Source organism: Pogoniulus pusillus, chromosome 30 (genome assembly GCF_015220805.1).
Source record: "Pogoniulus pusillus isolate bPogPus1 chromosome 30, bPogPus1.pri, whole genome shotgun sequence".
In the NCBI taxonomy this organism is placed as follows: Eukaryota; Metazoa; Chordata; class Aves; order Piciformes; family Lybiidae; genus Pogoniulus; species Pogoniulus pusillus.
This window is the reverse complement of record NC_087293.1, coordinates 9,660,212-9,681,353: the sequence shown is the minus strand read 5'-3', so window position 1 is coordinate 9,681,353 and position 21,142 is coordinate 9,660,212. Positions and strand designations below refer to the sequence as shown.

At 41.9% G+C, this 21,142-nt stretch overlaps 3 protein-coding genes and 2 long non-coding RNA genes across 6 annotated transcripts; 3 read left to right on the top strand and 2 right to left on the bottom strand.

The window, feature by feature from the left end:
- Positions 1-880: 880 nt before the first annotated feature.
- ARPC3 (actin related protein 2/3 complex subunit 3) lies at positions 881-6,034 on the bottom strand. The gene is made up of 7 exons (XM_064168861.1): positions 5,953-6,034; positions 4,812-4,911; positions 3,618-3,694; positions 3,271-3,339; positions 2,870-2,996; positions 2,189-2,283; positions 881-1,407 (listed from the first exon to the last, which is right to left on the bottom strand). The coding sequence occupies exons 1-7, from the start codon at positions 5,956-5,958 to the stop codon at positions 1,345-1,347; spliced, it is 537 nt and encodes a 178-aa protein (XP_064024931.1). The 5' UTR covers positions 5,959-6,034; the 3' UTR covers positions 881-1,344.
- LOC135188988 (uncharacterized) lies at positions 5,467-7,344 on the top strand. The gene is made up of 3 exons (XR_010307904.1): positions 5,467-5,519; positions 6,363-6,462; positions 7,244-7,344. It is a non-coding gene; the product is annotated as an uncharacterized LOC135188988 (long non-coding RNA).
- Positions 7,345-8,596: 1,252 nt separating this feature from the next.
- Positions 8,597-12,835, bottom strand: GPN3 (GPN-loop GTPase 3). Its single transcript, XM_064168858.1, has 8 exons — positions 12,703-12,835; positions 12,508-12,616; positions 12,255-12,422; positions 11,710-11,834; positions 11,106-11,221; positions 10,385-10,481; positions 9,795-9,923; positions 8,597-8,832 (listed from the first exon to the last, which is right to left on the bottom strand). Exons 1-8 carry the CDS (start codon positions 12,748-12,750, stop codon positions 8,770-8,772), a joined length of 855 nt encoding a protein of 284 aa, XP_064024928.1. The 5' UTR covers positions 12,751-12,835; the 3' UTR covers positions 8,597-8,769.
- Positions 8,778-11,652, top strand: LOC135188989 (uncharacterized). The gene is made up of 2 exons (XR_010307905.1): positions 8,778-8,860; positions 11,481-11,652. It is a non-coding gene; the product is annotated as an uncharacterized LOC135188989 (long non-coding RNA).
- Positions 12,836-12,882: 47 nt separating the features above from the next.
- Positions 12,883-20,534, top strand: DENR (density regulated re-initiation and release factor). 2 transcript variants are annotated; one of them, XM_064168859.1, is made up of 9 exons: positions 12,883-13,009; positions 13,197-13,280; positions 14,250-14,364; positions 15,595-15,614; positions 15,883-15,967; positions 16,357-16,443; positions 18,376-18,492; positions 19,434-19,573; positions 20,245-20,534. In XM_064168859.1, exons 3-9 carry the CDS (start codon positions 14,259-14,261, stop codon positions 20,287-20,289), a joined length of 600 nt encoding a protein of 199 aa, XP_064024929.1. In that variant the 5' UTR covers positions 12,883-13,009; positions 13,197-13,280; positions 14,250-14,258; the 3' UTR covers positions 20,290-20,534. The 2 variants fall into 2 exon arrangements, with proteins under 2 accessions (XP_064024929.1, XP_064024930.1); XM_064168860.1 differs by lacking the exon at positions 13,197-13,280.
- The last annotated feature ends 608 nt before the right edge of the window (positions 20,535-21,142 follow it).

Sequence of the window (21,142 nt, the reverse complement as noted above, 5' to 3'; positions counted from 1 at the left end):
TGATCTGGGCCCCTCAATTCAAGAAAGATGTTGAGGTGCTGGAACATGTCCAGAGAAGGGCAACGAAGCTGGTGAGGGGCCTGGAGCACAAATCCTATGAGGAGAGGTTGAGGGAGCTGGGCCTGTTTAGCCTGGAGAAGAGGAGGCTCAGGGGTGATCTTATTACTGTCTACAACTACCTGAAGGGACATTGTAGCCAGGTGGGGGGTGGCCTCTTCTCCCAGGCAACCAGCAATAGAACAAGGGGACACAGTCTCAAGTTGTGCCAGGGTAGGTATAGGCTGGATATTAGGAAGAAGTTCTTCACAGAGAGAGTGATTGCCATTGGAACGGGCTGCCCAGGGAGGTGGTGGAGGCACCGTCCCTGGGGGTCTTCAAGAAAAGCCTGGATGAGGCACTTAGTGCCATGGTCTAGTTGATTGGATAGGCCTGGGTGCTAGGTTGGACTGGATGATCTTGGAGGTCTCTTCCAACCTGGTTGATTCTATGATTCTATATTCTTGGAGGTCTCTTCCAACCTGGTTGATTCTGTGATTCTATGATTCAAGAACAGACTGATCAATCAGTTTTTGCTGGTGTTAGGTGATAGATGTGCTGGACTGAACAGGACATCACAAAGGCAGTCTCAGATGAAGTGTGTAATCTGTCTGCCCTATCCTTTGAAGGCGTTTGAGTACAATGGAGCACAGCTCTGTGGAAGCAGACCTGCTAAATAAACACCTTGCTGTAAACTACAGCCTCTCTGTTAGTCCTGTTTTCAAGTGGGAATGATTCACTTCCTCCCCATTACCATGACAAATAATGATAGTCTTTTCACCAAGAACAAAAATCCCCTCTGGTTTCTTGAAGGCTATCCATAAGACATAAAGTAATTACCACATTAATTACAAGCTAGGTTTATTGAAAACAAGGTAAAAATTACTGCACTCAACAACACAGCGTGAGAAGTATGTTTTCTGTGGACATACAATACCAAGACTCTAGCCAGTAGAGCAATTACACAGCTCCCCCTGCCCCACAGGCAAGCCCACCACTTCTCTTAAATATAGGCCCTGTTTTAAATGCTAGCTGCCCCCACTGATAATAAAGCAGCTTGCATCTGAAACAGCATGTTAGAAATCACTTATTAAGCACCAGCTTAATAGAATTTGCTTACACAAATGATGTCTTTGCTCTCCCTCCTTCTATCCCTCATTGACTGGTTTGTGGGTTTTGTTGTGATTTTGTTTTTTCCTCTTCATAAGCACTTAATTCTTCCTTGGTACAAAATGCATCCGAAACAAAGGCAAAATACTTAAAACACTTTGCTGTGGAAATGCTTAATGATGTTGTTACTTTGCCTCTTCACTGTCCAGGACCTGACAGACTCTTGTTCATGAACTGTCTCTTCACAAAGCAGATCCACCACTGCAGAAGGAAGTACAAAGTCAGATGTGGTGTCCATGCAATAAACAAAATGGTGAGTTTCAAGTATTCAGCCTCTGACAAATAACAAATGTTAAGCCTACAGTTTTGCACATACCATTTTCCATACTGGTTTCTACTGGAGTTTAGGCAAACAAAAGGACAAGACTTAACCCAACGAATTTGTAACATAGGACTCTTAAGTAAAGCAGGCCAGTCTACTTTCACTTATTTATCTTATTTCTACTAGTTTTTCCCAATATATTTATTAAAATATAATTATGAGCATGGCATGCAGCTATGCCTTTGAAACTAAATGAACTTAATATTTTCAGTATTAAATGTAGTCACATTTGCACATGAAACACAGGATCCATCAGGAGGTAATTCATGTGTTGATTAGCTTGTTGGAGTTTTTTTTGATCTGGATGTAAGGCAAAATGTTCTACTTCAAAGGAGCTATCAAATCAGAACTGCCTAGAAAGATAAACAGCATCTTTCATGCCTGTGAATTTCCATTTGAAAACCCTGCCACCAGCAGATGTACCGTACTTTGAAGAGTTGAACCAGACACCACTTATTACTGCCCTGCTTTTTCAAGAAACCCAAATTGGCATTTGCTGTCCTACCACATTACAGATTAAATGTATTGATAATTTGCAGCCTGCGAGTTCACCAGCCTTGTAAAATCAGTGAAGCTTGTGCTGAAGTTCCCCACAGCTGGTTCCCACTCCCCATAATCTCACTTTGCCCATTTCATTCGTGATGACTGCACTAAACTTACCTTACTGGGCTTGTCACTTTGAGGATCAAATACTTTTTCACAAAGGCGAAGTCCAGTTTCTTGCCTCAGCTGCTGCAAATAGGCCCTCATCACCTCTGAAACACAGAGAATCACAGAATCAGTCAGGGTTGGAAGGGAACACAAAGATCATCTAGTTCCAACGCTGCCGCCATGGGCAGGGACACCTTACCCTAAATCAGGCTGGCCAGAGCCCAGTGAAAACACAGGATAAAACAGTGTAAACTGAGGCACCACTAAGTCAAACTGAATTGAGAGGGAAGCATCAGGTTTCACTGCTTAAAGCAGAAAATCAATTTTCACATTGTTGGCTGGCTGAATTTGTTCAATTTACAACCACACTTGGGATTTTTATAACATTTGTACTAACAAAAAAGATCTACTAAATTGTTTTCTTCTCTCAGCTACCTTTGCTCATTATTATCAGCTTCCTAATCTGCCAGTGCAACTACCTGCTTGAGTACTATTACAGGGTTTAGCTAGTGATGATGATGCAAAATGCAAACTCAGACCCCTATTAATTTTTCTGTTGGATCTATGGATCCAGGGAACTCCTGTAACCTCCGGGTTAGAAAATCCAGTTTCACTACCCTTAGAAAACAGAATTGCAGCTAGCAAACTGTGAGCCCAAGGAAGCATTCAGAGGTCCTGGATTAGCCTTACCTTCCTCTTGTTTGTTGGCAGGCTTGGTGTAAATGGCATTAAGAGGAAAGCCTGGCTCCCCAGGGATTGGGAAGTTAGTGATTCCTAGCGTGTACATTTCTTTCTCTCCTTGACCTTTGGAGTTACACTGGAAGAACCAGGCAAAACAATGGATTAACAGTTATAAATAAAAGCTGATGGAAGCATCAGAGCCAAACATTTTGCCAATCTCTAACACATCAAGCATAATAACACCACTCTTTGGAGAGCCACAGCCTTGGGAGTATCTGTGGCTCCAACAACTGGGACTGTAGTGAACAGGATTTATGCCAATGGAAGGAGAATATCAGTAAATCCCTTCCTGAGCAGAATCCCCAGAACGGATTCAGTTTCCTTCATGCACCAAAATTCAATTTTCTTACCTTTTGCAGCTTTTTCAAGCACTCAGAAATGTAGAGGGTTATGTAGATCAGTGTTCTGTCAGCCTCATTCTGCAAAACAAGAGCAAACTCAGAGCTCAGCCACTCTCAGATTAACAGAGTTCTGATGAAAGTGTGAAACAGGAATGATTTCTACTATTTGGGCCCACAATTTCCCCATGAGCGAGAGAGAGAGACTTGCAATTCATTACATCTACCCAACTTTAAAAATTAAGTGGGAGGAAGGGGAGTTTTTGTTACCTAGTTGAATTATTTCATTAAAAGTGAATTTATGTTCACGGCACTGCCCTCTAAAGGACTACTATAAGCATAGTGTCTCAAAAAGTTACCTTAATTTCGTAATTTTTGAAGAAGACATTAGCTTTGAAGTAGTAGATGGCTTCATCTATAATATCTGTGTCCTTAGCTAATAAAAAAAGAAACGGAAAATTAAACAGTGCACCATTACACAACATGTGGCCATCACTTTCACTCACTAAAATACATAAATAAGGATGACTGCAAAGGCAAAAGCTTAGTATTTACAAAAAGCAAAGAGAGCACTCTTACAGAGTCACTGCTGTGTGAAACACTGGTGACCTCAGACCAGAACACGTAAGCTTCCTACTCTTAGCAGGAGCTTTAACTTCCTTCTTCTCCTCCCCCCATGACTTCTCACTTCACCAACGGCAGCAATTCATCAGTTCTCTACTTTTCTACTAGTTACGTAACTCACCAGAGTTTTAACAGCATAAACTCTTCCTCAGAATACAACATTTTTTGAGAAAGGGCAACATCACAGTCAAACTCCATTATCCTCTCCAAAAAAGGGAAGGTGAGCAGAACATGTAGTGACAGGCTCACTTGTGACTTTCACCTGCTTTTGCTACCATCCAAGATCACTTAAATCAATAAACATTTCTTTTTAATTTCCTTTTTCAAACTGAACTGCTACAGTACCAGGAACATATGCTCATGAAGTGCTATACAAGCCTCCATACAAAGCTCCCTGTGAGCTCTGTTAGGATGACCATAACTTCAATATCTAAAGCCTCCTACACTGAAGTGCTGCCTATCCTACTCATCCTTCAGAGCAGCTGAATGTCTTCAGCCACAGACTCAAAGCACAACTTCTCTGTAGCTAAACCTGCACTTCCTCTGACAGCAGAGGGTTCACACTGCCACATCCTCCTCAAACCCTGCTGAAGAGCACAGTCAGACACAGGAGGAAGCCCAAGAACAGTAACTGCAGGGTTTAGTTACTGAAACAACTGATTTGGTAGGGTGCATATTTATCTGTGCATAAAGATGTTCTATGATTTGCACAACTTAAGTATTAAACATTTTTTTTTCCTCCTCTCTAAATTGCAAAGCACTCAATTTCCAAGACATGACTTCTCTCATCACTCTTCCTAGGGCTGGCTTGAGTGGAAGGTTGGACTGGATGGTCTTTGAGGTCTCTTGCAACCAGATGTTTTCTGTGAAATCATGAGGTGCTGATGAACTACAAACAGGTAGGTTTTCAAAAATGATGATGAACGTACTTTCCCGAGGTGCTGGGCCTTTGAACTGGCTTCTGATGGGTAACAGTGCCATGTTCCCAATTAGCTTGGTGTCGGAGTCCATTAAAGTTGAGTGGTAAGCCTGGAGAAGGGAGGAAGTCTGGTTATTAATGCTACTGAAAATAGACATTTTTTGTGTCCAAATGCTTCTGAAAATAGGCATTTTCAGTGTCTGATCACATCCCTCTTTCCTTCATCAACTAGGAGTTAAGAGCTGAGCTCATTAGTGATGCTTCCAATACTTTCTCCTTGCACAAACACATCAGCACTGTTCTGAGGAAGACCATGGAAGCATCATCACTGGCACTATTCACAATGGTGGGACAAAATTGCTGTTGCTTCATTCAGGGGCAACATAACCCCAAAGCCTGTAGCCCCACTCTCCTGCACAGGTAACGGGGCACTGCGTAGTTCACTGAAGATTAGCTGGTGATACATCATTTTGATATCTAATTAATAATATTAGCTAATAATAGATAAAGCTAGGCTTAACACACAGCCATACACTCAAAAACCTTCCTGTGCACACTAGAACTGGTCTAAGTTAATTAATAAAGAAACAAATCCTCACGGCAAACTCATTTTAAACAGCCGGTGACTTTAGGTTTAGGCACTTCCCACTATACTGGGAAGCTTCACCTCCTCACAGCCGCGGCTTTGACGGGGGAAGAGTGGGATGCAGCTGGAGGGGTAAGCATCCTGGGGTAGAAAAGCAGTTTATTTCGGCCAAGGCAAGCTGGTGTGAGCAAAGCAACAGCTTTCACTACCCTCTTCCCCGCCGGAGCCGGGAGCTACTGCCCTCCCGTCTGCGGGTGGCTCTCTGGGAGGAGGAAGAAGATGTAAGAGGAGGAGGAGGAGGAGGAAAAGACAGAGGGCGCTGGCCTTGCAGCGGTCTCCCATAAAGAGCAATTCCCTGCTCTCCACAGGGATCCCCGCAACTGCAGCCCCTTTTCTTCACCCCAGCAACTGCCCACAGTCAGGACCCCGGCAGCAGAATCCCTGTCCCCCAGACCGGGGTCGCATCCGCCCTGCCCTCCCCGTCCGGCCCTTCTGCCCCAGGCCTGCCTGCCCTCTCTCCCTGGCGTCAGGGGCCGGCCGAGACACGGGTGCGAAGCCCCCTCACCGGCATCTCGAAGGGCAGAACGCGGTTCGGTGGGGACAAGAGCAGAGAGGAGCTGGCAGCAAAGCCTTCCTGCTCTGGCTGCGCTGCAGGAAATGAGGCAGCAGAGGCGGTGCGAGCAGGGGAAGCCGCAGCCGCGGCCTGCAGCGTGCACCGCCCCGCAGGCTGCGCTCTGCCGGCGCGGGGTCGGGGCTGTGGCAGCACGCTCTGACCGGGACTCCTTTGCTTTTCCCCCACCTTCTGCCTTTGCTACGGCCGGCACTGCAACTAAGCCCTCCTCGATCCCTTTGTGCCACCCTTTCCCAGCCGCTCTGAACACCTTGCTTCCCTCCAAGCCCCTGTCCTCAGGTGACGGCCAGCTTGAGGCGAGGTGGGGATGCTTTGCTCACAGCCACTTTTCTCTCTGTTCACAGCGCTCCTCTGCGTGGCTTGCCCGGATCCGACGTAAACTGGTGTAAGGAAGCACAGAATGAGTCCGGACATGTTGTGCTTGGAGGGATGTAGTATTTCAAGGTACACATTCCTGTCGCGATCAAGCCATACAAATTTTATCGTGACCCAGCACACTGAATTTGCCCCCTGGTAAGACTCATTGGTGAGTCACTGAGCAAAAAAAAAAAACAACAGGTAGATTAGGAAGGTGAGTCAAAGTTGGGGTTTGTCTTTTGAAGGTAACCGTGTGACTCACCCTATGGATGTACCAGTCCAGAGATCAGGTCCTGTCACGATGTTCTTAGCTTTGTGTGGGCATAAAGACTTGCCCCATCATGAGGTTAACCTATGCCATAACTATTAAACCCCAAATGCATTCAGGGCTTTTGGCTCAATGTTTTAAAACTCTGAAGAGCTTTTTTTCCCCACACATGCTTCCCTGCCTCCCCTCACCCCCTCTTCCTGATGACCCCAGTGACTACCTTGAAACTGGAAGTTTCAGCACACCTGAATTGTCTGGAACTGAGGGTACAGTTTGAGGAATGCCAGCTATCATGAGGCTTGTTGTAGACGTTAAAAGACTAGTAATTGTTGGAAATGTGCCTTTGGAAAAAAAAACATTTTAGATGATATCTTGTTTCCCAGTTTTTCTTTGCTCCTATTTAAAAGATCCCATGTGATCATCCCTGACATTGACGGATGGACTCTAGGGAGACGTTTTTCTCTAGATATGCAGGATTTGCTGGTCTTTTGAACATCTCTCCCTGTCTTTGACTCTGCTTTGGAAAAAGCAAATCCTTACTTAAAAAAAAACCAACAAACTACATCAACAGTCTGACTATTTAACCATTTATTGAAATAGACAAGAAGAACAATCTTACTAAGGAATAAGAAAAAAATTTACACCTTCTGGACTAGAGGCAAGAAACTACAAACTCAGTTGTTCCAAGCTGCTATTGCACCCAGCTTTAGGTGAGTACAGCTGCCTCCCAATTACTCTGTCTCCAATTCGTTTTCCATTAAGGAGTATCTTTGCACTCAGACATCTGCTAACTAACCAGGCTGGTCCTACAAAACCTCATCAGTTGTTCTTATTGTACTGAAGCACTTGGCTGCTTGTATTTTGTGAGGATGGAGTTGACATAAACTATATATAGATTATATTCCTACATCTAAGCATCCACTGATTATAAGTTTGTCACAACCATGAGGCCCTTTTGGAAAACACTCCATGGAGTTGATCTTGTTCCATAGAGTTATGGAAAAGGAAAGGTTGGTATGTACTTGGACATAAGCAGCAAAAAGAAAAAAAAAACCCAAACACAACATCCTGAGGTTCACCTGAATGTAGCTAATAAATTGGACTAACAGATTTCAGGAGAAGCAATAAAACATGTTTTGAAACAATCAAGACACCCCAAGAACAGCCTGCATATACAAAAGAACTATAAACAGAGGTAAACTCAGCAGTATGTTTTTCCATAGGACTGGAATTATCTGCTATCAACAATCTGTTACAGTTACTTCTAATGACAGAACAGATGCTATTTGCCTGGGAAATTCTTAAGGCCATTTTAACACAGTTATTTAGGTATGTTCATTGGAAGTAATGTGCTAAGGTTTGGCTTGTCTGGAAGCACCACACTTTATATCATAATGTCTATAGCAGGAAGCTTGAGTTTATTGAGGGGAAAAAATGCAGCTTATTGCTGAATTCTTCATTAACTAAGACAGTTTCTAATGTGATTGCACAAGACAATCAGCAAGTTCTGCTTAAGCTGATTTTCCTTAAGTGTTCTGCTGTGTTTAAGATACTATTGATCTATAAACCACCTAAAGTCACATGCAATTTGTATGAAAACCAGCTCTTAAAGCTTAAAATCTAGGCTACTCCAAAGTGAACGTGGAACACTGATGTTCCTCAAAAAAAGTGAGAGACCACTCACTGACCAGATGCCCTTTTGAAGTTGCTATTAATTTTTACCGAATTCAGGTTCACAAAGCACAATTTGCACTCTTCAGAGCAACTCTTTTTCTCATCTAACTACCCATGACTGGAAAGAAATATTTATTACAACATACTTATATTCAGCTTTGCTTTTTTGCAAGTAATTTGATTTCTTTTCAAGTATTCCTATGCTTAAATGAGGCAGATCTGTATGTAGTGAATTTTTATGTGTACTAACATTAACCTACATTTACAAACACACAGGCATAAGAATAAAAATTGTTTATTAAAATAATTACAAGGTAATAAGGTTCACTATAAATACTATTTTATGCATAAAAACCATCAAGTGTGGTTGTGTAGGTATGGATTTCCACCCCCCCCTTTTGATGGTTGATCACAAGCAGTGTATTTTCCTCCCAGTTCTGAATATCCGTTTTTCACTCATCTCCATGATCCTGAAAGTATTCATCCACAAGAGGAGATTTATCCTCTTCAACTTCCTGCCAAAAAGAAAACAACAAACAAAAGGTAAAATCTTTTTCCCAGTCTTCAGTACCACTTAAAGACAGCTGTTAGGAGTCCAAGACCTTCAAGACTACAGATGAAGTTGGGAGAAAGGAAGATTCTGCCTTAGTAGAAGAGGATTGGATTAAAGATCACTTAGAAAAGATTGGATGAGTCACTTGGTGCCATGATCTAGTTGAATGGATAGGGCTGGGGGATAGTTTGGACTGGATGATCTTGGAGGTCTTCCAATCTGGTTGATTCTGTGATCTGACTTTTCCCTAGTGGCTGTTGTACGTTGCCTCTTCTATCACATTTGATTTTAGAAACCATAACAGAAACTATTTCTGGCATGGTTCCATAAAACATATACCAAAACTGCTATATTGCTTTCTGAAAAGCAATTTGTTTTTAAAGTTGTGCATGTCAAAATCTAGATCCAGGTATTATGCATATAAAACTGAATGAAAAAACCTTGAGTAAGACCATTGGACTTGTTCCTTAGGATTTATGAAATGAATAATAAAACCAGACAGGTCTTGAAACAGATTTTAACACAACAGTGTTCTATCTCCTATTTCACATGATCAAATTTATTCCTAATCTGTATTTTTTGTACATAATACCAGGGTTCAGCACAGAAACTATCGGGGAAGTCTGAACAGTACTATAGGAAGAAATCTTAGTGATCTTAATGGCCTTTTCTGACTAAAATTCCATTATTTTTGAAAACAGAAGTATTGTAAACTCTGCACAAGCAAGATAACATTAGAGAATCAGCATTTCACTTTTGTAATTGTAAATTAAGGTAATGTAAGGGTTATCACTAAAAGACTAAACATGGCTTATTTTGAACTATACTAAGACAGTAATCTATCAGCAAGGCAAACATATTTATATTACAATTTGTATTCTGGATACTTTTCAAGTTTCCATCTTATCATCAGAAGTACCTTACCTTTGGCTCTTTGAATTCCAGATCTTCTCCATACTGAATGGTGAAGTCTATGTGCTGTAGAACTATGTTTATATTTTCCTCATCAGAGCGATCGAAAGGCAGAAATCGAACCATACCATAGTCATCAATCTAGGGAAAGGATTCAAAGGCTGTTAATAAGAAAATGCAGTTAAGTAGTTCTCTATCACAGTACTCTAAAACCACTTAATATTTTGTGTTGAAAGTGTCCGCTAAAGGTCATCTAGTCTAATGTCCCTGCAGTGAGCAGGGATATCTTCAACCAGATTAGGTTGCTCAGAGTCCCATCCAACCTGACCTGGACTGGATCAGAGAAACGCATTCACTACAATCCCAATGTTAGTATTTGATGCTAATTTGAAAACAAATTAAGAAGTTGTGTTAAACCAGGCATGAAGCAAAATGCTCAAGCATCTGAGAATCTTTTAGATCCTGGCTTTGTCAGTAAATAAATAGTTTAGGGATGTGGATTATTTACTACGTATCTGTAACAGCAATGAAGTCTGCAACCACGCAGTATGGTTTACATAGGACTGAATTTATAGATATTGGGTAAAAAGCAATATACCTACCAATCCACATATAGATTTAGTCAGTTTTTTAAACATTTTGCTTTTCAATATATTTGTAGAATCTTCAATCATAGAATACATATCTGGATCCAAGTACCTCAGAGAAACAAAGTCATTGTTAACACAGACAATCCTTGACCATCTGTCATTCTGTGAACTGAAAGAACTAACTTCCTTAAACTAATGTAAAATGTTTAAAAATAGGTTTTGTAACTATTTGAGTATCTCAGATTACAACTGCTAATGGAACCAACTAAAGTGATTTTTACTTTCTTTTTTGCTAATCTACTTCTATGCTCCAGGAAGCCTTGAGGAAGACCCCAGTGACAAACATTAATTTTGTAATTTTAGCATGAAAGTGTGAAAGTAACACCTAAGCAGTGCAGTATATTTAGTAGCCAAACAAACAAAAAAAAAAAATCATAGGATCAGCTCTGGTTTAGGTTCTTAAATACAAGACCCTGGAATGCCATTCAGAATTACATATATTGAAGATAATTATTTACAGAAAAATCCAGACCTAGGTACAAACACAGCAGACTGACTAAATTCTAACCATCCTAACCAGACATTAACGACTATGTTCAATATAAACCAAATGCATCTCCTCCTATTCTAAAAGAGGATGTTTGAACTGTGGCAAACACCTGACTGTGTTTTGAGTGAGGTTTACCTCAAAATTAATGTTGAAGTACAGAGTAAGGAATATTTTGGCACTTACTTTTCTATTTCCCTCTTGGCTTTCTTGCTTAGCAAATCCATTTTGGTCATGATGTTAATCTGTGGAATCTCTAAAGATATCATTGCGCTGAGTGCTGCCAGAATTCCAGAGATAAACTTAAGGAATATGAAGAATTACGTAGTTAAGTACAAAATAAAACCAAAACCACACAGGGCACTTAAACCACAGACCAACTCTGTCTAAAGAGTGCATGAAACCTGGACACACCACCAAGTGAGAAGTCCTCACGTCTGCTACAAACAGGGAGTGTGGAGCTTCTCATCTGCCATCTTATTTCTAGCGTCTCAGATCTAAATCTGCCTCTGTAAAGGGCATTATGAAACTCAAAGTCCATCTTTGGATTCTTGCTTCTAGATGGGGAAAGTGCAGTCTCTCTGCAGATCTGAGAAAGCTCTCACTGAAGAATGAAAGTTGGAAGTACTTTTAGACTGCAACCAGCATCTGGAGGCAGCTGAAGACATCTATCACATCTCCGCCAGCTAAGCATTCTTTCATTTGGACTGAATAAACCCAGTTCCCTAAATCACTTAGATTTCTTGTTCTTTAACAATAGGGACTTTCAAAACAGATTTCAAATGAATACCTTAAAGGATTCCACCATAAACTGTGAATCCACAAGAAAAACTCCACAAACACGGAACTCCCATTGCTGAAGCTGCTCCACCAGCTGTTTCATCACTGGCAGATGTGTATAGAGTTCAATCTGACCTAAGGCACACAGGATATTAGCATGCAGAAACGTGAACCTAACAGTAACAGTTACCGGTTATATAACATGAGCGTTGCACATATGAAAAGGACCTCATAAAGCATCTTTATTTTCAGACAACTCTATATTTGGATGAACTTATAATGGTCATGTGGAAAAGAAATAATAGGGTTTTTTCCTTCCTTGATCTCCAATTAGTGTTAGTTAGCAGTTGCCATACTGTTGTCACACTAGATGATGCTATTAGAAGCCAGTGCAGTCCCCCACATTATCCTGGGAGCAAGTTCACTTTTTAAACATCTGAAAGTGACCCCTGACAGTTGTGAATAGTGAAGTCTGAATGATTACAACCAACAATAAGTACAGCAAATTTTACATTGCGGATGAAAAACAACACAAAAACATTGACATTTGTTTACCTGGGCAATCAAACAATATATAGTCATCCTCCACATGCCCAAGGCTTTCCTCTAGCCAATTAAAGTTATTGGCAAAGTATTCCATGCAAAACACCAAGCCGCCATTGGGACCAAACCTTAACGATTCATCTTCCATGACGTCGTCCACTTCTATTAACTCTCGGATGTCTGGAACAGGACACACGAGGTGGTTTTGGTCCAGGTACTTACAGCAGCCTCCCCAACTCTCTGTGGGCAGCCTCCCGCCGCTCACCTGCCATTACGGGATAGCTGAAGAACTCTGCCGCCGGGTCCAGGTTGACCACCTGCACGGCACGGCCCAGCGCCTCGCAGTGCTGCACCATGGTGGAGCAATACGTGCTCTGCAAGTCACACACACAATCAGGCACTGACCTCACCGCTGTCACCCTCCCGCCGCCGCCGCCACCCTCCTGTGCTCCCGCCTCACCTTCCCACTGCCCGCGGGGCCCATCACTAGCTGCGCGTACCGCGGCATAGCGGCGGAACGGCGAAGGGACGCGACTGGCTCCTCCAGCAGCCCGTAGGCCGCCGGGCCACGTGCCGCCGGCAGCCTATGTTTTCGCACGCCTGAGTACGGCGAGCCGGCAGGCTCAAACCGCGCGCGGCGACGCCTTCTCCCCGTCACGCCGCACGCTCCTCGCGAGACGGCGGCGGCGCTGGGCAGGGCGCACGTGCAGCACGGGGTGCCGGAGCCGCCGCCGCCTGCCGCCGCCGCGGCCTGAGGGGCCTCCCGGGTAACGTCACTCCGCTGCCACCCCTGGGCTCCCCCTACCCCACCCCGTCCCAGGAGCGGGCGGCCTGCCGCGGTCTCCCTCCTCGGCTGCCGGCATCCTTCCTTCAGCTCCGACACCTTCCCTGCCCCTTTCCTTTGATACCGTGGCTCTGCTTCCCTTCTCAGCAACCCCTCTTGTCTCTTTACAGCATCCTTCCCCCGTCAAGTACCCGGCACCTTCCTTTCCCTCAGTTCCGGCAGCTTCCCCGTACTGCGAACGTGCCCCTTCTCAGGTACCCGGCGCCCTCCTTTCTCTCAGCTCTGGGCCCCATTCCCCGCGCCGTCACCGTGTCTGTGATCCCCATCACGTCTGGTATTCCAAAATCCTTCCTCTTTCCCCCGACCTACCCTCACGCTGAATTACTCAGCACCCTCCTTGTTCCGTTTGGGATCTCCATGGGGACTCTCTCATTCCTCCCCCCACTGTGACCGCCTCCGGCCTTTCCCAGCGGTCCCTCTGCCGTGAACCCCACATCGTCTGACACTCTGACGTTGTTATCTCTCAGCTCTCTTCGCTGCCCAAACACAGCTTGGAGAGCATCCTGGCTCTGCATCTTCCACACACATTCTGGTTGTTACTGGGGCTCTCAGTGTCTTCTCATGCTTTGCAAACCCCTTTCCTGTTGAGTCCTGTTTTCTAAGCTCACTGTCCCAAAACTGATGTGTGTAAACCACTATTAAATACATTAGTGGGTTGAGTTTATTTTCTTTATTTTGTGATAGTTGAGTATTTTTTGCCAGTATTTTGGGATCAGTTGTGACTCTCCAGACACTTAAGTGACTCTATTTCGTTGCTGGTATGTGGGCATTACCCCCACACATGCCCTCAGTTCACCTGTTGTTCGTATGCCACTGATTTAACATGACAGTTCACATTTTGCTCAACTCGGTATGTTCTGCAATTCCATGTGGTGTTCTTGTAGATATTTCTTTATTTTATACTGCATTTTGTGACTTTGACCTTTTCCCTCACCTTGTGTGTTAGATTTCCATTCTGCTTCATATCTTTTGCAGCCCTTTTCTCTGTATTTTTTCATTTTCTTCACTCTTTCTTTCCTTCCTGATCATTCCAGCTCTTCTTATGATTGTACCTGTTTCTCTCTGGAATTTGTCAGGCTCTGGGATTCTTGTTGAACTGGAAAAGGTATGAATAACTTTAACCCAAAACTTAAGTCTTGTTTCTTTTGTTTTGTGACCTCTAGGCTTGTGACATGGCGACAGATGTAGCTGAGCCTGTGGTCCCTGACTGCAGAGGAGATGTAAGGAGTGGTCCCAGGTCAGATGGAGACTATCCTCTTCGGGTTCTCTACTGCGGAGGCAAGTGCTGAAAGGACACTTGTCCCTTGCAGTGTGCTAGTTGTGAGGGCAGCATAGCAGAATAAATGAATTGGAGACTTTCTTTTGGTCTGCTTGACCTTGCTAGTCCTCTTTCTGAAACAGCTTGCGCTGTGCGTTTTATCTGAAACTTTTCTGGTGAAATGTAGTGGTCTTCCCTCTCTGAGATGGAGGTTGTGAACTGTTGAACAGAGACCTCTACCTGCAGAAAGCCACAGAATATCAGGGGCTGGAGCTGATCTCGAAAGCTCATCCAGTCCAAGCCCCCTGCCACAGCAGGATCACCTATACCAGATCACACTGGAACACATCCAGGCAGGTCTTGAATATCTCCAGAGAGGGAGACTCTGCAATCCCCCTGGGCAGCCTGTTCCACTCTTCTGTCAGCCTTGCACTGAAAAAATTATTCCTCGTGTTTATATGGAACTTCCTATGCCTCAGCTTCCACCCACTGCCCCTTGTCCTGCCATTGGGCATCACTGAGCAGAGCCTGGCCTCATCCTCTTGGCATTCACTCTTTACATATTTATAAACATTAATGAGGTCACTCCTCAGTCTCCTCCTCTCCAAACTAAAGAGACTAGAAAAGACCTGTGGACATTAGTATGGCAATAAGAAAGGTAGAATTCATGAAAGCAATTATGTCACTGTATTTAGAATTATTCTTAACTCATTGCATTTGTAGTTAAAGAGAAGGAAATAATTTTGTCAGGTATATGTTTTAGATGGGTGTCATCTCTTGCTTTGGAGTAGAATGCAGCTGCAGAGGGTTAGGAAAGGAGCCCCATTGTGTGTGCAAGTCTGCATAATGGATTTGATTTTGTGTGGGACTGAGCCCCTGGACTTTGTCAGCTCTTGTGAAAAAGATAACCAAACTGTGGTAATTTATTAGGTGTATCTTTTGCCTCAGGTAGAACTGCTGTTTGTTTCTGCAACTCTTCACTAAGCTGTAGGTGTCTCCTTCCCTTTCTTCATTGACCAACTGCTCTTGGTGTGATAATTTTAACCTAGTGTAGATCATGCAAGCAGTTGACTAATGAGAGAAAAATTGAAATGTGTTTTATCATTAAAGTAATACTCTTGAGTCCGTTTGTGGTATAACCAGAATTATGATGCCAGAAATAATCTCTAAATCCAAAATACCATTTTGTACTTCATGCAAAGCCTATAAGTGAAGAACTTTTCCTAATATTTTTCCCCTTCTTTTTTCAGTCTGTTCGTTGCCAACAGAGGTGAGTTAATTCTTTTGTTTTCTGAATTTCTTTTTTCTGTCCTCTGATGATTTCTGATCTGCTCTGCTTTTTCCTAATGGCTGCACTTCTGTGCTTCAGCTACTGTCATCTTCAGGCTAACATGAGGTTTTGTATGTGCTAGTGTAAAATTCACGTTCAGTTTCCTTAAAGAGAAGTGGCTGAGCTGACAGGAAATATGTATTGGTGTGTTTGTGAGATATTTTGCAGTTATTCTGCTGACAAGATTGATGTGACCTTTCTTCTCTAGTACTGCGAATACATGCCTGATGTTACTAAATGCAGACAATGGTTAGAAAAGAACTTTCCAGATGAGTTTGCAAAACTTACAGTAGGTAAGAATTGTTTCTGTTTTCTAACTTGTGTGTGCCCTTAGATATATTCAGAAACCATCCCATGGATGGCTGAAGCAAAGGTCATTCATAGTAAAGAGCTCATTGCTTTGCATTTGGAACATCAGTGTTAATATCATCATTAATTTCTGCCTCTCTCTGTGAAGAGAGTGTGTTGAAATTGTATGTTTGAGATAAGGCTTTTGTGGTCTAATTTGCATAAGTACTATCATGAAGGTGTAATGTATGTCAGTCAAGGGGCTGCTGCAGTTAAAGAATTTATGAATTTATCAACATATGACTGTACCTTGCTTCTTTTAAATGCAAGGCTGTGGTTGTCTCACTACTAATTTTGTTCTCTTTCTCCTCACTCTTTTTCTGATGTATTTAAGAAAATTCACCTAAACAAGAAACTGGGGTTGGAGAAGGCCAAGGAACTGCAGGAGGAGAAGAGGAGGAGAAGAAGAAGCAAAAGAGAGGCAAGGTCTAAATAGTTGCTTGTGGTACTGATATATAAGCAGTTTGGGACATCTGTTTTTCACCTGCTGATCTAGATTTGGGCCCAGATTCCTGACATTTTAGTTAGCTAAACTCAGACTCTGTAGAAAAGATACAAGTATCTTCCTGCCAGGAGTAACAAAGTTAGTGCGGTGAGATATGCTGATGGGAGAACTGGAGATTAGTGATAGCAAGTGAAAGATGATCTGCATCGTGTCTCATTGTTCCTGTCATAGCTATTGTACTTAGTCAGGGAGGATTTCTTCTCAACCTAAAATCATCTGGCATGTCTCCCAGAATACTTGTTTCTGCCCTGTTTAACAGTAGGTTGCTTGCAGAATAGAACAAAGACTGCTTTCCTCTCCTAATGCCTCTCAGCACTGCTTTTACCTTTTTTCCTTCAATCCCTCCTCTGTATTCATGTAACAGGACTTAGTTTTATGCTTTTAACAGTCACCTATGTCTTCATTAACAGCTATGTCTCATCCCAGCAACATTAATGAAAACCACTCTCAAAACCACCCTTCAGTCACTGGAATTCTTTCTGTTGAATTAATTGACACCATTTCCACCATAAATCAGAATGTTAAGCATTTGCCTGTGGATTGTCAGTTGAGTCTGTAGTGCTTCAGGAATTATGGCGAATAGCACAATAATATATGGATTTTGAGCTGTCTTATTTTTGTGTCTTGGTAACCAATTCTGCTTGCCTTGTCAGTAGGCTGTGTGGAGTGATAACAGCAATTTATGTTCTGCAGCTTAGATGCTTTTCCCAGAGAATTCAGGATATTTGCTGTCAACATTAATTTATTGTGTGGGATGGTTAGTTTGGAGTCTGTTTTTTGGTTCTAAAATAATAGTGTTTAGATGCTAGGAGAAAATCCCTAAGTGTTTTAAAGGTTCATGAGGACTTCCTTAAATATTGGCTGTAAGATAGAGGAAGTGGGAAAAACAGACTGAAACTTTTCTAAAATGCTGAAGAAATTTAGACAGAAATATACTTATCAGATATTAGTTTTCAGTAGTGTAGAACTGAAGGTGCTGTGTGCTAGAATGAGAAGTCACAAGGGATTAGTGTGCTTGTCATAAATCCTTTAGGTTTTGTTGCTGAGAAAGCTTGAGAACATGAAACTTTGGTTATCCTGAAGTAACTTGATGACTGTATACAAAGTTAACAGATCTTAATCTGACTTGAAGAATCTTAATGAGTGGAAAATATCTTCTGCATGTTTTATTCAGACTAAGTATTACCTGTTATGTGGTGTTCCCTCAAGTTGGCCTCGGAACAAACAGTAAGAAGTTAAATCATGTGGAAGTTTGGCAGGTTAAGGACTGTAGCTGGCTTCTATTTCAGAGCTGCTGTGTTTTCTCCTAGCTCATACGGGTGTATGCTCCATACTGGGGTTGTGCACTGATGTCTAGACCTTCATCTGCTCTTTATCCCAGCAGCATGAGTAGTCGCAGCCTCGTGGCCTCAGTAAATGAGCATGAATGAGTTGCTTTGCCTCAGACACAAACCTTAATGATGTTAAAATCATAAAAAACATTAAACAGTTTGTTCCTAGGATTGCAATCAAAGAAGAGTTCCCAAAGGAGAGGTTAACTTCAGTCATTAGTGAAGTGGGGTGGAAAAGCCCTTTATATGATAATTGTAGTGGGGATCTGGTTTGCAAGCTGAACCCGAACACAAATTTGAGGTTATTTCTTGTAATACTGATGGCACAGGACCTTTCTTAAATGATAATAAACAAACCCACATGGGAGACAATGTGCAAAATAACTTCTGGTTTACCAACACAGATGGGGAGATGTTAGATTTCATGTCTATAAAGAAACAAACTGTTCTTTACTACCCTTTTTTTTTTTTAAGTGTGCAATCATTTAATTATGTAACCTTCTACTCTGTTTTACAGGTGGAAGAGGTCAGATAAAACAGAAAAAGAAGACTGTGCCACAGAAGGTTACAATAGCAAAAATTCCTAGAGCAAAGAAAAAATATGTCACAAGAGTATGTGGCCTTGCAACGTTTGGTGAGTTGACTTTTATGTACTTACCTTTAGCTTTGTGGTATTTCTTCTGGTTGTATTACATTGAGTGATCTACTTCCTTCTGTATGAGGTGAAAAATGCAGTTCCAAAGCATTCTAAAGGTACAGTGACTTCCCTCAGTGATAAATTACCAAAGTCTTTATTTCCACAGTGTTTGCAAACAAATAGGGTTACAGGGTTTGGTGAAACAGGGCTTCCCATAATGCTTATTAGAATGCAAAGTAGTCTTGTCTGTAATTATAAACATGCTTAACTTAAAAAAGATCCTTATATCCAGCAAACCTCTATATATGTTAGTGACAGTTAATTTTGCCTACTCTTGAGGCTAATTGAGGCCTTAACTGCCTTTCTAGTACACCATTCAAATCATTAGCAAAGTACACTGACCTGTATAGCTTTGGTACTTCACAGATTGATCACAAATTCTGTTAGAAAGGGAAGTTTTATCCTTGGTTTTATTAACAAGCAATGTTACACATTTCCTGCACAAAATTATTACCAGTTTGCTTGAGTGATCACTAATATGCACAAGCTCAGTCTGACCTGGGTGTGAGTCTTTGTGGTGGAAGCCAAGCTCAAAAATTGTGGACGCATTTCTGAAAGGAATGCATTGAAGGACTTCTGTAGTAAAACTTGTTCAATAATTGTGGAAGTTATTCAGAACTTGAGGGGCTTTTTAATCAGTTCTGAGCATGCTTTTATGGTGAGTGCATGTAACACAGACCTGGATAAACAGATTGTGCAGAGGACACTCAATGATTTTGGCCTTGAGTTTGATAGGTTTGTAGAGTCAGTTGTTTTGGAAACTGCAGAACTTTGGCTGTAAACTGCCACTAGTTTTTCAGCAGTTAAACCAAGATGACGTTTTCTAACTTGACAAAAATAGTTTTATAACTGTACTTAAACTATTTTCACATCAACAGAAATTGATCTTAAGGAAGCACAAAGGTTTTTTGCTCAGAAATTTTCCTGCGGTGCCTCAGTAACAGGAGAAGATGAAATCATCATTCAGGGCGATTTCACAGATGACATTATTGATGTAATCCAGGAGAAATGGCCTGAGGTAATACACTCTTTCTTCTGTCAGAGCTCTAGTTTTACACAATAGTCTGACTTTCCAGTGACTTTGGAAAAGGGTTTCATCTTTGGCAGCACAGATTGCTCTGCAGAGAAAAAAGATCAGTTGTTGCATTCCTACTTGAGAATGGGTAGATTGAGTAAATTTGAAGTTCATTGTTGATTCCATGGTCTGAGAAGCATTAATTCCCTGTTCTTGTGTGTACTAGAGTGAGGAATAAGTCTAGCTGTCAAATGGCTGTGACTTCTTTGGGACCATTTCTTACTGGTGAATGCAGAAGTATTCCTACATTCCAATCTTATCATTCAGAATATCTTAAAATACTGCAAAATTAGTAATTTTAAAAAGAGAAACTCATTTGTACTTCAGCACAATGGATTAGCTAATTGTGGGATGCTGGTGGTTGAAAGGTTTGGTTGTCCTGGTATTGGGATTCTTTCTGAAATAGCTCTGTAGGCCTATCTTTATTCAGAGCCTCACAGGTTCAGCTGTGTTGTGTAGACATGTGCCTCTTATGTAGAATTTACATCAGGGAATCTTGAGTCGTGCTGTAGCCTTCTTCCAACCCTTCATTTCACATACAGTGGTGATTATTGAGGGAGATATGAGACGAACATATACTTAATGTGCTGTGGTTTTCCTTTTGTTTTTCCTAGGTGGATGATGATAGCATTGAAGATCTTGGAGAAGTTAAGAAGTGATAGTAAAAGACTACCTTTATTTAATTCTGTGGTTATAAATGACATAGCCAAAGTGAGGCTTCTAAACCTGTTTGCTCTGCAGTGCAGCTGTGGAGAACCTGTATTCTTGGCATTTTCACTGTTCTTTATAGGCTGCTTGGGGTTGTTTTCTTTTTTTTCATTGTGATATTTGCCAAAGTTACATTGGGGTTTTATCATGCTTACGCATGAAGTAGATTTCAATAAAATTACTGTTCCTCACTGCACACAGTTTCTCTTTCCTTTATAACTACTTTCCTCTAACAGCCTTACAGGAAAGTAAGTCATTAAAAAAATATTTTTAATTTGCTGTCCCTTCTGCTGAACTTAAGTGAAGAAGCCCTGTCACTAGTGAAACTCAAACTTCTGATTTACCTGCATAAAATCCTAGAAAGGAGAATGGAGCAAATGTTGTAAAAGTAATTAATTAAAGGAAAATGGATCTTGAAGTGGTCAGGTAATTGGACTAGGTGATCATTTTAGGTCCCTTTCTCAGTAGAAACACTGAGAAGCATGGGAATATGTATGACACAGCTTCTTTTCACAACTCCACCCTGCTAGTGTTCTGGGTGAGGCAATTTGAATGGCTTTATGCTTTTGGCGTCCTGCTTATTCAAGAGTGGCAGTAATTAATACAGCTTTATAGTGACTATTTGTTTCCACAGTGTTCAGGCAGCAGATGGGGTAAGGTGCCACCCGGGCTGTTGTGCTCTCCATCCTGCAAACAGCCTCAAGCATTGATTTTGGTGCTTGTATTTTACTGTTCACTTTAGTAACATTGACAGGAACTCCACTTATTATAAAACGTAGAAGAGGTCAGACCCACGAGGTTGAC

Coding starts and splice junctions, on each gene's coding strand:
- DENR (XM_064168860.1), top strand. CDS start 14,259: ATGGCGACAGATGTAGCTGAGCCTGTGGTCCCTGACTGCAGAGGAGAT. Junction 14,365..15,594: donor TCGGGTTCTCTACTGCGGAG/GCAAGTGCTGAA, acceptor TTCTTTTTTCAG/TCTGTTCGTTGCCAACAGAG. Junction 15,615..15,882: donor TCTGTTCGTTGCCAACAGAG/GTGAGTTAATTC, acceptor TTTCTTCTCTAG/TACTGCGAATACATGCCTGA.
- ARPC3 (XM_064168861.1), bottom strand. Junction 2,284..2,869: donor TGCCAACAAACAAGAGGAAG/GTAAGGCTAATC, acceptor TCTGTGTTTCAG/AGGTGATGAGGGCCTATTTG. Junction 1,408..2,188: donor AAAGTGACAAGCCCAGTAAG/GTAAGTTTAGTG, acceptor TTCCTTCTGCAG/TGGTGGATCTGCTTTGTGAA.
- GPN3 (XM_064168858.1), bottom strand. CDS start 12,750: ATGCCGCGGTACGCGCAGCTAGTGATGGGCCCCGCGGGCAGTGGGAAG. Junction 12,617..12,702: donor GCCCCGCGGGCAGTGGGAAG/GTGAGGCGGGAG, acceptor TGTGACTTGCAG/AGCACGTATTGCTCCACCAT. Junction 12,423..12,507: donor CAGCTATCCCGTAATGGCAG/GTGAGCGGCGGG, acceptor GTCCTGTTCCAG/ACATCCGAGAGTTAATAGAA.